The 13431-nt window shown below is 41.0% G+C and overlaps 1 protein-coding gene across 1 annotated transcript; it reads right to left on the reverse strand.

Annotated features, from left to right (window-relative positions):
- Window positions 1–3237: 3237 nt before the first annotated feature.
- Window positions 3238–5362, reverse strand: LOC134203624 (uncharacterized protein K02A2.6-like). Its single transcript, XM_062678513.1, has 2 exons — window positions 5349–5362; window positions 3238–4066 (listed from the first exon to the last, which is right to left on the reverse strand). Exons 1-2 carry the CDS (start codon window positions 5360–5362, stop codon window positions 3238–3240), a joined length of 843 nt encoding a protein of 280 aa, XP_062534497.1.
- Window positions 5363–13431: the final 8069 nt, after the last annotated feature.

Consider the following 13431-nt stretch of genomic DNA (forward strand, 5'->3'; position numbering starts at 1 on the left):
GCTGAGTGAATGCAGACGAGTGACAGCAGCATGGGCTCATCTACAGAGGATTATCTCCACAACTACAAATAATAGCAGAACACTGTCTTTTGAAGCGCTAATGTACCCAGTATTAGAAGGAGTGAGGAACATTCATAAACACTTAATTCTTAAGCTGTTCATTAACTATGTCACCTTCATCATAAATTGTGATAATGTTGTAGACATTAATGAATTAGATTTTTACCTCCAAGTTGAAATGTTAACTATGTAACTAGTTTTAGACAAAATCAACGCAAATATACCAAATTTTACAAAGTAAAAAAAAAAAAAATGTTTACAAAAGCAGATAAGTCGTTTTGAAAATTTTGTCTTGACTTGATCAGTGTTGTCATTAACAGTCTATGGTCACACCGCCGAGCCGCGCTTACTGTTGACTTCTCCTTTGTGCGGCCTCGACAATGCCAGACCGAAAATGCCGATGATGCTGACGATTCTGCCTTGCTCTTGAGAAAACTTAAGTTTGCGATTGCGTGGCTGAGACGATGGAGCAACACTTCAAAAGTTCTGGCGATGCTGTGGTTGCTTTGCCTGTTCTTGTTAGATCTCAGGGTCAGATTGAGAGGAAAAAAATCGTGCTGCGCTTTTTTATGCCTTCCTGACCTAGCGAGAGCTCATTCGCTGACGTCTGCACCAATCAGAGCGTGGCAATGGAATGATGCAAGAATGATGCGGTACTCATATTTATAGGTTCTCGTGAATTCAATATTTTGCTTTGAAAACAGTTTTGGGCCTATTGAAACAAGTTTTCAGATATTATCAAGCATGAATATGAAAGGCATACTTGAAAGCTGTTGATTGAGTGGTTAACTGCAGGAAACTGTTCAATAGGGCAAAAGCTATTAACGTTTGAAATCTTTCAACACAGCGTAACGCGGTCGATTTAAAAAAATTGAAATGACACCCGGTATAGTAAAGAGAGACGTAAGTCCTACGTCAATAATGTTTGGGCTGTTATCACAGATTTATTTATCTAAATTAGATTATGTGAAAAATTTGGACATATTAATCGTCCACTTTGCGGTAATAGTTCTTGTTATGTCACGGTTATAAAAAATCTTGAAAATCTGCTATTCGCGTATAACATTTTATCTCTAGAGTATTGGATTTGACACCCAAGTACATTTTCTAACGCGGGGGGTATTTAAAACTTCAAAGCTCTCAGAAGAACCGTTTGCTTCAAAGAAATACATTTTCTATTTCCATCTGTTGCGTCATGTTGCAGCGGACTGTAAGGCTGATGCTGGGTGCTCCTGGGTGGAGCGCAAAACCAAAGCTGTCTTCATGCAGCGTATCCGCTTGACGTGTGCTGTTTCTTCAATGGAACCAGCGGGATGCGAATTGCCTTAATGCAGCATGCGACGAACCAGTGACGAATGCCACCCAATTGAGAAAATTATTATTAACTATCTTGGCCCTGATAAGGGCCGAAAATTAACTCCTTTCGGGGAACTGGTTGACCGAGGGGGTTTCTTTACTCGAAACCAAAACACACACACACACGCGATTTCTTCAAGAACATTGCAGTTCTTTCTCTTGATTTTCTGCAACCGGCCGGCTCGATACCAATGCCTGCCGGTCTCGACTCAACACTGATGTCAGTCGGCCTCAGCTCTTCATTGATGCTGGCTAGTCTCGGCTCGACTCTGCTGCTGCTGCCGGTATCTTCTCGGCATTGCTGCGGTGTCGGGTCTGTAGAATGGGCTGCTTCTGGAACATTTTCTGCGGCTGTACTGGCATGCTTTGGCTGATGGTGGCCTCGGCGCTGCCGGGCCGAAAAGCGGATGATGCGGACGATGCTGTTTTGCGAAAAGTTGCGAGTGCTGTCGAATCGATGCTGCTGTGGCTTTGCTTGTCCCGGTTAGAATGAAAGAAAAATATCCCGTTGGAAGTTCTGAACAGAATGAGAAGGAAAAATTGCGTCACCCTCTTTTATGGCTTATTTTGGTGCGCAGTTGCAGCTTATCCGCTAGCGTCTGCACCCATCAGAATCAAGCGAACAAATGACGCGAGGAACAAGCGGCACCCATATTTATAGGTTTCAGTGCAGTCAATGTTTTGCTTCGAAAACAGTTTTAGGCCTATTGAAACAAGTTTTTCTGGTCATATCAAGTATGAATATGAAAGGCATACTTAAGATTTGTCGATTAAGGGGTTTTCCGAAGAGATCCGTTCACTGGGACAAACGCTATTATCATTCAAAATCTTTCAACACAGCGTAACGCGGTCGATTTAGAAATATTGAAATGACACCCGGTATAGTGAAGAGAGACGTAAGTCCTACGTCAAAAACCTTTTCGATGACAACCAAATGCCAGCAAATGACGTAAAAAGTTAGAAAATAAATAACGAGTTATTAGGCTTTCTGCGAGCGTGTACGTACACGCACAGTTCACTCACACTCTTACTCTGTTACTTTCCCACGAGTAACTGTTGCAGCAAAATCAAAATGACCCGTGTGCGTGTTTGTGGGAAATACAGTGCCCGTTCGATTATTGCAAGACCGATTATTGCAACGCTTTTTAATTGCAAGTTCGATTATTGCAACGTGTTGCAATTAAAAAGCAGATAACCGTCACTTTCAGATGTCAAAAAATCGGTCTGTCATTTTAAGCGGGGGGCTTTCCAATGGTAATGCATAAAAGAATTTAAAAGTTGCTGGGGTTGCCGGGGTTGAGCTGCGAGACAAATCATTGATTTCACATGCTTTATCGTATAGACTATTGAAAATAATCAAAATGGGGATATTTAACCTTATTCAGGGGTGGCGCGTTTTAACCCCTATGGGCGTGCTACCCCCACTTCCCCTATACTTCTTATTTCTGCGATATTGTATACGTATGCATTGGTGTGTGAAAGGTGGTAACTGTCTTTATTTTCCGTAAAACTTGGCTTTATGACAAAATAAAAGACTATTCAGATATGTCAGGTGAGACAGCTAAAGCGAAAACTTTTAATGTGGGCGACTGATTCAGAAAGTTATTTATGTTCTTTTAGCCGTTTAATATCGTTCGAGGAAAAAAATTGTGCAAAAATGCGGAAAATTAACAATGGTGTAGTAGCTAGGTGAAATAAGTATGGAATTATATAAGTTAATAGTAAAAACTAAAAATCCTTCTTTATATTTTCAGGTAATTGAATTTCATCCTTATCTTTTTGATAGCATTTAGGATAAATACAGATTGACTTCGAAGGTGATTATTGGGGATCCTGACAGCTTTCAAGTATTTGAACGTAATCTTTATAACGAGTTGGTAGTGTAATTGTCCTGCGCGGTCGTCCTGATGAATCGTTTGGTGGATTGTCTGTTTGTACTTGACCTCCACAGCTGAGCTTGCTGGACATACGCCACGGTCCAACCTTTTTGGTCTGGGTGACATGTCGTTTCAACGTTTGACCCTTATCATTATGTAGGACGAGGGATCCATTGTCTTCCCGGATGATTGTATATTTCTGTGGATCGAATCGACTTTCTCCTTTTGTCCGGGCTAGTCGCTCAATAATGACCGTGTCTCCTGGAGCAACGCGGCATGTTCGAGCTCCCCTACGAACATCTTCTCGCTGTTTTGCTTTAAGCTTCTCCGTTTTATCGCGATAATTAAGCACGTCTTCGTCGTAATTAGCTTTTCGGCGATGCAGCAACGGAAGGTGCCGTTTGATATTACGACCAAGCATCACCTCCTCTGGTGGAACACCGGTAACCGCATGTGCTGCAGCGTTGTGTGCGTTTACAGCTGATCGAAGTTCTTCTCTGAAGGGTGTCCCTTGGCTCACCGCTACGGCCATTGCTTTATTCACAAGCTTCATGTAATTCTCGACGAGGCCATTCTGTTGAGGAAATAATGGCGTCGAAAAAACAGTTTGAATATCTCGTTCAGCACAGTAAACTTTATAGTCCTCGCCATTGAACGGCGGTCCATTATCCGAGCGAATGGATTTCGGGAACCCTTCTCGTTCGAACACTTCTTCTAGCACTAACTTAGTTTGCTCGAAACAGGTTGACTTCACCGGTTTAGCTATTAGGAATCTGTATCAATAAGAAAAAATCATAAGGGTTGTGTACAAGACACGACCGCCCGACGTAAACTACGTAAAACAGTTTGGTGAAATGAAGAATCTAGTGCCAGTGCAAGAATACATGTTTGCAGCAGCTCTCTACAATACGCGCTCGTTATTCTGCTACGAACGGCAACATAATTCTGCTACGACGTCGTACTTTGAACAAATTCGTCTCGCCTTAATCTTCCTATGTTTAAAATGGTGTCCATGAGAAGAATCGATTAATTCCCAATAATGTATATTTCGAAACACTAACGACCACACGACCCACGCCTAGGCTAGAATAACAAAACCAAATAAGAATCTTGAAAGAATTAAACTTGACTGCCACTGAAGCCATCCATGCGAATGCATATTTGTAGCATCTCCCTCCGACGCACGCTCGTGATTCTGCTACGGACGCCAGGCAACTTTATGGCGCCTCCAAGCGGTTAATTTGCACTTTGAAAATAGTTCGCCTCGCCTCAATCTTCCTTTGTATAGAATGGAAGCCCTGAGAAGAACCGATTTTTCCAATATCCCATATGTATTTGGAATAAAATTTGCTCAGCAACTCCGCCGATGCTTAGAGATGTCGTAAAATCTCGATTAATCGATTAGTAACTAATCGATTACTCTCGATTCTTGACGATTATTGAATCGATTCATCGTTGAGTAGTAATCGAATCAAAATTAATCGATTATTATAACGATGAATCGATTGATTGAAGTAATCGAAATCTAATAGTTGTCGTAAAATCCCGATTAATCGATTACTCTCGATTCTTGTCGATTATTGAATCGATTAATCGTTGGGAAGTAATCGATTTAAAAATTTATCGATTATCACAACAAGTAATCGATTAATCGAAGTAATCGATTAATTTGCGACATCTCTACCGATGCTGGGACCGCTCTCCGCGATATTTCAAATGAAATGCCACGCGCGCGGGGGAAAGCAGTTTTCTTATAATCAATAAAGATGGCCCATTAGTACCGCCTCTTTGTTGTCCGGTATGACTGCAAATATTGTGTACCCGTCACACACTTACTAAAGGGCGTGACTACAGGTTAAACTTTATTGATTACAAGAAAGCAGCTCTTCCGCGCGCACGAGCCATTTCATTCGAGATGTCGCGAAAAGCAGATCGTAGTCCCACCATCGGCTTCGGCGGAGCTGCTACCGGAAATTTCATTCTCATCGATGGTGTGGTTCATGCGGTCGTTCGCGCTCAGATTAAATTTTCTTGTTTGAAGTACTAATGACCTACCTAATGGCTACCATCAGAGAAAGTAGCTCTTAAGTCCCAACTTGAGGCGAGATGAATTTTGTTCAAAGTAAAACTTAATTGCTTGGTGATGGCAGATTGTTTTCCATCGGTAGCAGAATCACAAGCGCGCGTTATAAAAAGACGCTGCCGTTAATTATTCGCGTGGATAGCAGTAACAGTCAAGTGAAATTTCCCATCAAGATTATAATTCTAGTAGGTAGCCTGCTACTTGTTTAAGGTTTTATTTCCATCTATGCGAATACATATTTGCAGCTTCTCCTTCTGACGCGCGCTCGGACCGGCACTAATGCTATGATTCCGCTACCGATACCAAACAATTATGCTTTGTTCTATGGAAAAAGTTCGTCTTATATCAACTTTCTCAATCACTTATCAATCACTGAATCATTGTTCAAAATTAAATCCACAGCAAGAAGAGTAGTTAAGTGCTAGACAAACATCATATAATTGAGCTCAGAATCACGCTAGAATATTTCACTGAAAAATTTTCTAATTCCTATCGGTTGCACTATAGACAAATTATTTCAATTTAACCTTCCTCCCAAACATAATGGTGGTTCTGAAAAGATCCGATTCATTCCCAATTATGTGCCTAACCAACAACAACTACTGGACTGCGCGACAGCCATCTGATGATTCGGCTCTACGCATGCCGTTTATTGCCAGATCCAAAAATGCTGCTTGTAAAACGGATGTAAAGATGTACTGCTATTGCCACGACCGCCACCACCATCGAATGAAAAAATTTTATCCGCACCACCACAGCCGTTGTCGCTAGGACCGCTTCTGGACGCCTTGTTCCGCTTTCCATGAAATCCAGAATGAGAATGACGCGCGCACGCGAAACACGGGGCTTTTTTATACACAGGGAAAACGAAGCAGTGGATCAAAAGGCCCGAACCTTACTGCAATATGATGTCCGTGTTGGGGATTTATGAATGGGATTGATTATTTTTGAATTTTTCACCCGGTTTGGAAAGAAATAACATTTTCAATAGTTTGCCGTTGATAATGAATAGTTTTAATACAATTAGCAAATTGGTGGAAAGTTTCCGAATCTATGAATAACAAAATCTCGAAAATCCGTCGAAAGATAAAGTCGCCATTACCGTTTGAAATCTTACATGATTTCGTGACGGTCCCCAATTTGGAAATTTTCATTTTGCTCCCTGTATCCGAGGCTTCCCCTTAGACGTAAAAATGCGCGAACAAAAAACACGTCCGCACGTGCTGCTGTCTCGAACTGGAATGGGCAACGAGCGCGAGGGAGAGCATTTTTCTTATAATCAATAAAGATGGCTCATTAGTCCCGTCTCTTTGTTGTCCGATATGACTGCAAATATTGTGTAACCGTCACACACTCCCCAAAGGGGCGTGGCTACAGGTTTAACTTAATTGATTACAAGAAAGCAGCTCTCCGCGCGCGCGAGCCATTTCGTTCGAGATGTCGCGAAGAGCAGACCGTGGTACCACCTTCGACATCGGCGGAGCTCCTACCGGAAATTTTATTCCCGGTGATGGTGTGGGTCGCGCGGTCGTCCTCATTAACATTAGCAGCGCTCAGTTTAAATTTTCTTGTATGATGTAGGAGGAATGACGGCTTCGGCAGGATTTGTTCTATTATTTTCGGTGGGAGGGGGGGGGGGCGGTTTGTTGACCAAATTTTATGATATTTGGCCACAATATTCTTTGATATGCTATGATATGATATGATATTTGATATGAAGTACTAACGATCGGCTACCATAAATGAAAGTGGTTCTTGGGAGCGTCCACAAATTACGTAACGCTTAGAGGGGGAGGGGACTCGGGGAGGCACTACACACCGTGTTATATTTCCTATCTTTTGTCTCTTTCTAACATTGTCACCTCGTAATTTTGGAGTGGCGTATTTCGGTTTCCAGTTGTTTGATGTAACTGTAAATGTATCAGCATGTAGATTCTAGATTGCGAGTAAGCACGCGCCGGTGATACTTTTCAAAATCATATTTTGTTGGAAAAAATTAAGCATTAATGATAATCAATAGTATCAATAGAATTGGCGAATTGCTGAAGGATTTCCGAATCGATTGATAAGCAAATGTCGAAAATAAGATAAAGACGCTATCAGCGTTTGAAATTCATCCTAATTTTTGTGACAGTCTCGAATTCGTTTTAAACCCTGTATCTGAGTCTTCCCCTTAGACGAAGTTTACGTCAAAACATCAATACTGACGCCATACAATTTTCTTCAGTCATAATGCGAATCAATTGTTTGCATGGTCTCCTTCCGATACTTGCTTGGGATTCAACTACCGACGTTAGCGTTGCGCTTTGAATGAAGTTCACCTCGGAAACGATTTCTTTTTCAATCATCAGCAGGAAAAATACAAAATCAGAGTCTCGCGGGAAAATTTCATGTTGTGCCGACAACATCTAAATCGTTGCAAACGCCACATTAGTGAATAAGTTGCTGTAGCAATCTTTCGATGACAGCCTATGCTCGGACCGGCACTAATGCTATGATTCCGCTACCGATGCCAAACAATTATGCTTTGTTCTATGAAGAAAGTTCGTCTAATATCAACATTCTCAATCACTAAAATCATACAACTCCGAATTACGCTAGAAAATTTCACCGAAGAATTTTCCAGTTCCTAACGGTTGCACTTTAGAAAAATTATTTCAACTTAACCTTCCTCCCAAATATAATGCTGGTCCTGAAAAGAACCGATTAATTGCCACTTATGTGCCCTATCAGCAGGCACTGGGCTGCGCGACCGCCATCCGATGATTCGGCTCAACCAACGCCGTCGATTGCCAGATCCGCCGAAGATGGAACACGGATGAAAATGATGTGCTGCTGCTTCCACGACCGCCACCACCACCGACCGAAAAAATTTCATTCGCACCACCACACCGCTGAGACAGCCGTGGTCACTGGGACCGCTTCTGGACGTCCTGGTCCACTCGCCGTGACATCCAGAATGAAAATGACGCGCGCACGCGAAACACGGGGCTTTTTATACACAGGGAAAACGAAGCAGTGGATCAAAAGGCCCGTACCTTACTGCAATCTGATGTCCGTGTTGGGGATTTATGAACGGAATTGAATTTTTCACCCGGTTTGGAAAGAAACAACATTTTCAATAGTTTAACGTTGATAATCAATAGTATCAATAGAATTGGCAAATTGCTAGAGAGTTTCTGAATCGATTGATAAGCAAATGTCGAAAATCCATCGAAAGATAAAGACGCTATTAGCGTTTGAAATCTATCCTAATTTCGTGACGGTCTCGAATTTGCAAATTTCGGATTTACACCCTGTATCTGAGTCTTCCCCTTAGACGTAGTTTACGTCAAAAAATCGAAATATTTAGTTCACATATTATTTCAATGTATGGTTCGAATATATCTGGAGCGGTAATCGACTATCAGCAGGATTGATATACCCCCGAATCTAGCATACGGACCGTTAAAATCGAGGGCAATTGTATCCCAAACAACTTCTGGAGCTAGAATTCGCCTCATTGGGGTTGGTTTCTCTGGTCTTCCATTCATTGCACATATTTGGCAAGATTTTACCCATTCCTCGGCATCGGTTGTTAAGCCTGGCCACCATACTCGTTCGCGAAGAATGCTTTTTAGCTTAGCGGCTAATGGATGTCCATCATGAGCTGGAGACAACGTCTTTTCCCGAAGCTTACTTGGCACTACGGCGCATCCATTCTTGATCAAAATGCCGTTGTGAATTGACAGGTCGTTCGATACGCTTTTGAATCTGCTCAGTTCTTTTGGCCAAATTTCAGTTTCTAGGGCATCGATAACACTTTGGATCGTCGTATCTACAGCTGTTTCTTCACGAAGCTCATTCTCCGTTAGAAAACCAACCGGATTTGCCTCCAGTGAGGCTATTTCCCACGGACTATGTTGTTCGTTAAAAGCTTCGTCATTACCAACATACAAGCGGGATGATGGATCCGCGATATTTTCGCGCCCCCTGATATATTCGACACTGTAATTGTATGGGCTTAGGCGTAGTGCCCATCCATCAGCCCTCGTTAGTGCCCTCTTCGTGTTTTCCCTAGAACGATTTAATATAAACGTGACACCCTGTGCATCAGTTCGAAGTGTGAAGTGCCGCCCGAGTAAAAAGAACGAAAAATGTTCTACAGCCCATACAGTAGCCAACGCTTCTCGTTGGTTCTGCGCATATTGTTTTTCCGTGTCTGTTAACGCCTTAGACGCAAAACTGATGATACGAGGAGATCGAGTGAGGCTTTCCTGAACTAAGACGGCTCCCAGGGCATTGGGAGAGGCATCAGTATGCAAAACTGTTTTATCGTCTTCGGCAAAGTATCCTAGGGTGGTTGCGCAACTCGTTATTTTGTTCTTAACATTTTCAAAAGCTGCAAGCTGTTTGGGTCCCCATTGCCAGTTTTTATCAGTAGTTACGGCCCACAGTGGGCTCGTGATACTGGCAAAATCTTTAATATAGGGACTGATGTATGATGCTAGCCCTAGGAAGCTTTTCAATTCAGACACACTGCTTCGGGGTCGGAATCTTCTGATCGCCTTTACTTTAGCTTCGTCTACGTTGAATCCAGACTTGTCCAGCCCATGGCCCAAAAACGTGATGAATTCTTTGTCGTATTCACATTTTTCATGATTGAGTGTTAGGTTGTGTGTACGTAGGATTTGTAGGACATGGCTAGTAGTTTCTCTGAGCTTTTCTAGTTCGTCGGTAAATATAAGAACAGAGCCTTAGTGATTAATCATAGATTTAATCATGATTAATGAATAATGGGTAATTTAATCATTATTCATTAATCATAATCATACAAAAAATACGACTCAATCATTAATCACTAATCGTTAATTATAGATTTTTACATTTAATCATTAATCACTAATCATATTCATGACTGTTTTTTGTTTATTCATTATTCATCAATTTTAATCATTGCATACCTTGCTTTTAAGGTGATTATACAATCAAGCCATGTGGTGAATTTCAAATTCACCACACGGTTTTCTACTCCTATTATCAAAAGTTCAAAACCAGCGTAATATTTTTTGTACAATGCTGAAATTAAAGTCGATTGCTTAGCGTGAGTAATCAAACGATCTACAGATGTTGTGATCCCCATGGGCGTCGTTGTTCTCTCAATTTGTGCTCTTGAAAAATCACTAGAAAAAGCACGTGGTTACCAAGATGGCTGATTTGTGGCTTTGTTGTATAACCACCTTAATCATTAATCTTCAATCATAATCATACAATTTTTATACCTTTTAATAACACAATTTAATAGAAAGGTTACTTGATTATTGATTAATATGCAAATCATTTAATTTGATTATTCATAATCATTAATCATTAATCATATCGATCGTTAATCATTAATCATACACATATTGTGTCAACATTCAATCACAATCGGTTATCGTTAATCATACTTCAAACATTTTATTCATTAATCATAATCATTAATCATTGTCAAAAATGAATAAATCATTAATCATAATCTTTAATCATAGAGCTGAATGATTTAATCATAACAAATTTAATCATTCATTGGAAGCTTTATTCATTAACGCTCTGTATAAGAATATCGTCGATGTAAACGATGATGTTCTCAACTCCTTCTAATAGCCTGCACATCTATCGCTGAAAAATTTCAGGTGCGCAATTTACCCCAAACATCAAACGTGTGAAACGGTACATACCGTTCTCTGTCAAGAATGTAGTAAGGTCCCGTGGTTCCTTACATGGGGCCATACACATATTACGTAAGCACTTATGGGGGGAGGGAGGGTTGGTCAATATCTTACGGTCCATATAAATAAAAAACTAACAGTGGGTAATGTCTGTGACATAACCGGAAGTGGACGTAGGACTTGGCTTGACCATGCATGTAAAATACATATTTTGCTCAGCATTATTCAGCATAATTCTTTGATTTCTAGAGACGGCAATATCATCATCCCTGTCCGGGCTGACAATAGTCATTCTCGTCGTATGAAGAAAGCGAAAAAATATAGTCTTCGTCATAACATTGCCCGACGCGACACCTATTCGGTTTCTTCATGCCGCATGCCTACCACGAAGATAGTCGTGCAGCCAAAAGTAAAAAGACGATTTCCATCGTCACTACTTCACATAATCGATTGCACGTCATTATAGACGGAGTAGTTAAAAACATAATGACGTCTAGAATAAAGAAATAGTACGAATTTTGGTAACATAAATGTTTCGATAGCATTTATAACATCTTCATACGTTACTTCAAATTCATTTTCACAAAGAAATAATAAAAATTTTCGCAGGGCAGCTGCCGCGTGAAGAATAATGGTATGAAGTCTTCGTTCTTCGCTGTCGTCATGACGATTTGGTTGCACGACGAAAGCTAACGTTGTGCGCGTCATTGACGATGCGTCGAGTAGCAATGAAGACAATAAATCTCGTTGCTGTTCGCAACGGCGAATAATTTGGGAACCCCTACACAACAGACGATCGTTCCATGGCCGATGAGGCAGAGCACTCTACAACGATGATATTCCCCTTTCCCTTTCCCATCCTTTATGTTTGTTATTTTCTACCTACTAACCCGAGCTAGCCGCGGTAACGGCTTCCAATTACTAACACTAGCATAAGAGTTTCTATAAACCCATACCGGCTAATCAGTGAATAAAATGTAACACCCAATGAAATTGCAGCTTTGAAGTACCTTGTACATGTTTCTAGAATTTGCCAAATAAAGAATCTCACCAACACCTGTGTAGCGATAGGGTTTTTTGCTTGCCGGTAAACTATAAAAGAAAAAGCATTATTGTACTCGTCTCTCAGTCTGATTCCAATTTTACCGGAATAAACACACAAAAAAAAGTGAATTCGTTACCAGTTCATTTTTCAACAAAGAAACCCCCGGATTGCTTTGAGCCTAGAGTTGGATCGCTGGTTGTGTCCAATCCTGTGACAACTAGTTCCCGTCGTTCGCATTCTGCTGATTGCCTCGCCCGCTGCGGAGTGTCGATGCTCACTTTGGAGTTAATTAAAATAAGAGTTCTTTTCAGAGCTTCGTTTTTCGAGTCAGCGACACCGACTAGCACATTCCACAGCAGAACTGCGCCATTTTGGTTCGTTCGAGGATCGATTCATCCGTCTACCCGAGTTTTGGCAGTGAGCCACTCATCGTCATCCTCCATTGTTGGCAGTGGGCTAACAAGGAACCGATGAAAGCCGTTATCGTTGGCAGTGGGCCAACAAAGTTCAACCGAAGCCGCTATCGTTTCGGTACATGTTGGCGTGTCCCAACAGTCGCTACTGCGGTTTTTCTTGCTACGACGATGACTATTGTCAGGCCTGTCCCTGGATGTTGGTTCTCTACCGACCGCTCAAGATAAAATTTGAGCAGGAACTAAACTTGCGTGAGCCATGGTTTTATCATTATATCAGAACTCTAGCCGAAGCTCCCCCTTTGATGAATAAGAACATTGAACATCGTTTGCTCACAGCTAGTCGTGGGTAATTAAAGTGACAAAACATTTCAAAATTATTATTTTCTAAATAATGACTAACGAATAGAAGAGTTCACTATCAAAATAATTATATATGGGACATTCGAAGTATTTTCAATGCCATAATTGCCAAAAAAAGATGAACTATAGCATAGGAAATCCGCCGAAGCTCCGCCTTTTCGATGAATAATAACATTGTAAATCAGCTGATGGCTACACCTTTACATTGATCAATAAAGCGAATGATTTCTTCATTATCAACTTAAGCCGATGTTCCACCTCTTTGATGAATACATCGCAAAACATTTGTTGGTTCTACCTTTACGTTGACCAACCAAGCAAAAATGATTTGTCACATATATAGTATATAGTATAGTATATTAACAACATGGTCCACTTCGAAAATCCCCATATATTGGGCAACAGACAGCACATTCACACCATCTTGGGTTACCAAATATGACTAACACCTTGAAATGATTGCCAGGGGTGTGATGATTGCAAATATTACACTACTTTTACAATTTTTGAAAATTTCAATTACATTTTTCAACATTTCATTTTT

This window comes from Armigeres subalbatus, unplaced genomic scaffold (assembly GCF_024139115.2).
Source record: "Armigeres subalbatus isolate Guangzhou_Male unplaced genomic scaffold, GZ_Asu_2 Contig1997, whole genome shotgun sequence".
NCBI classification, from domain to species: domain Eukaryota; kingdom Metazoa; phylum Arthropoda; class Insecta; order Diptera; family Culicidae; genus Armigeres; species Armigeres subalbatus.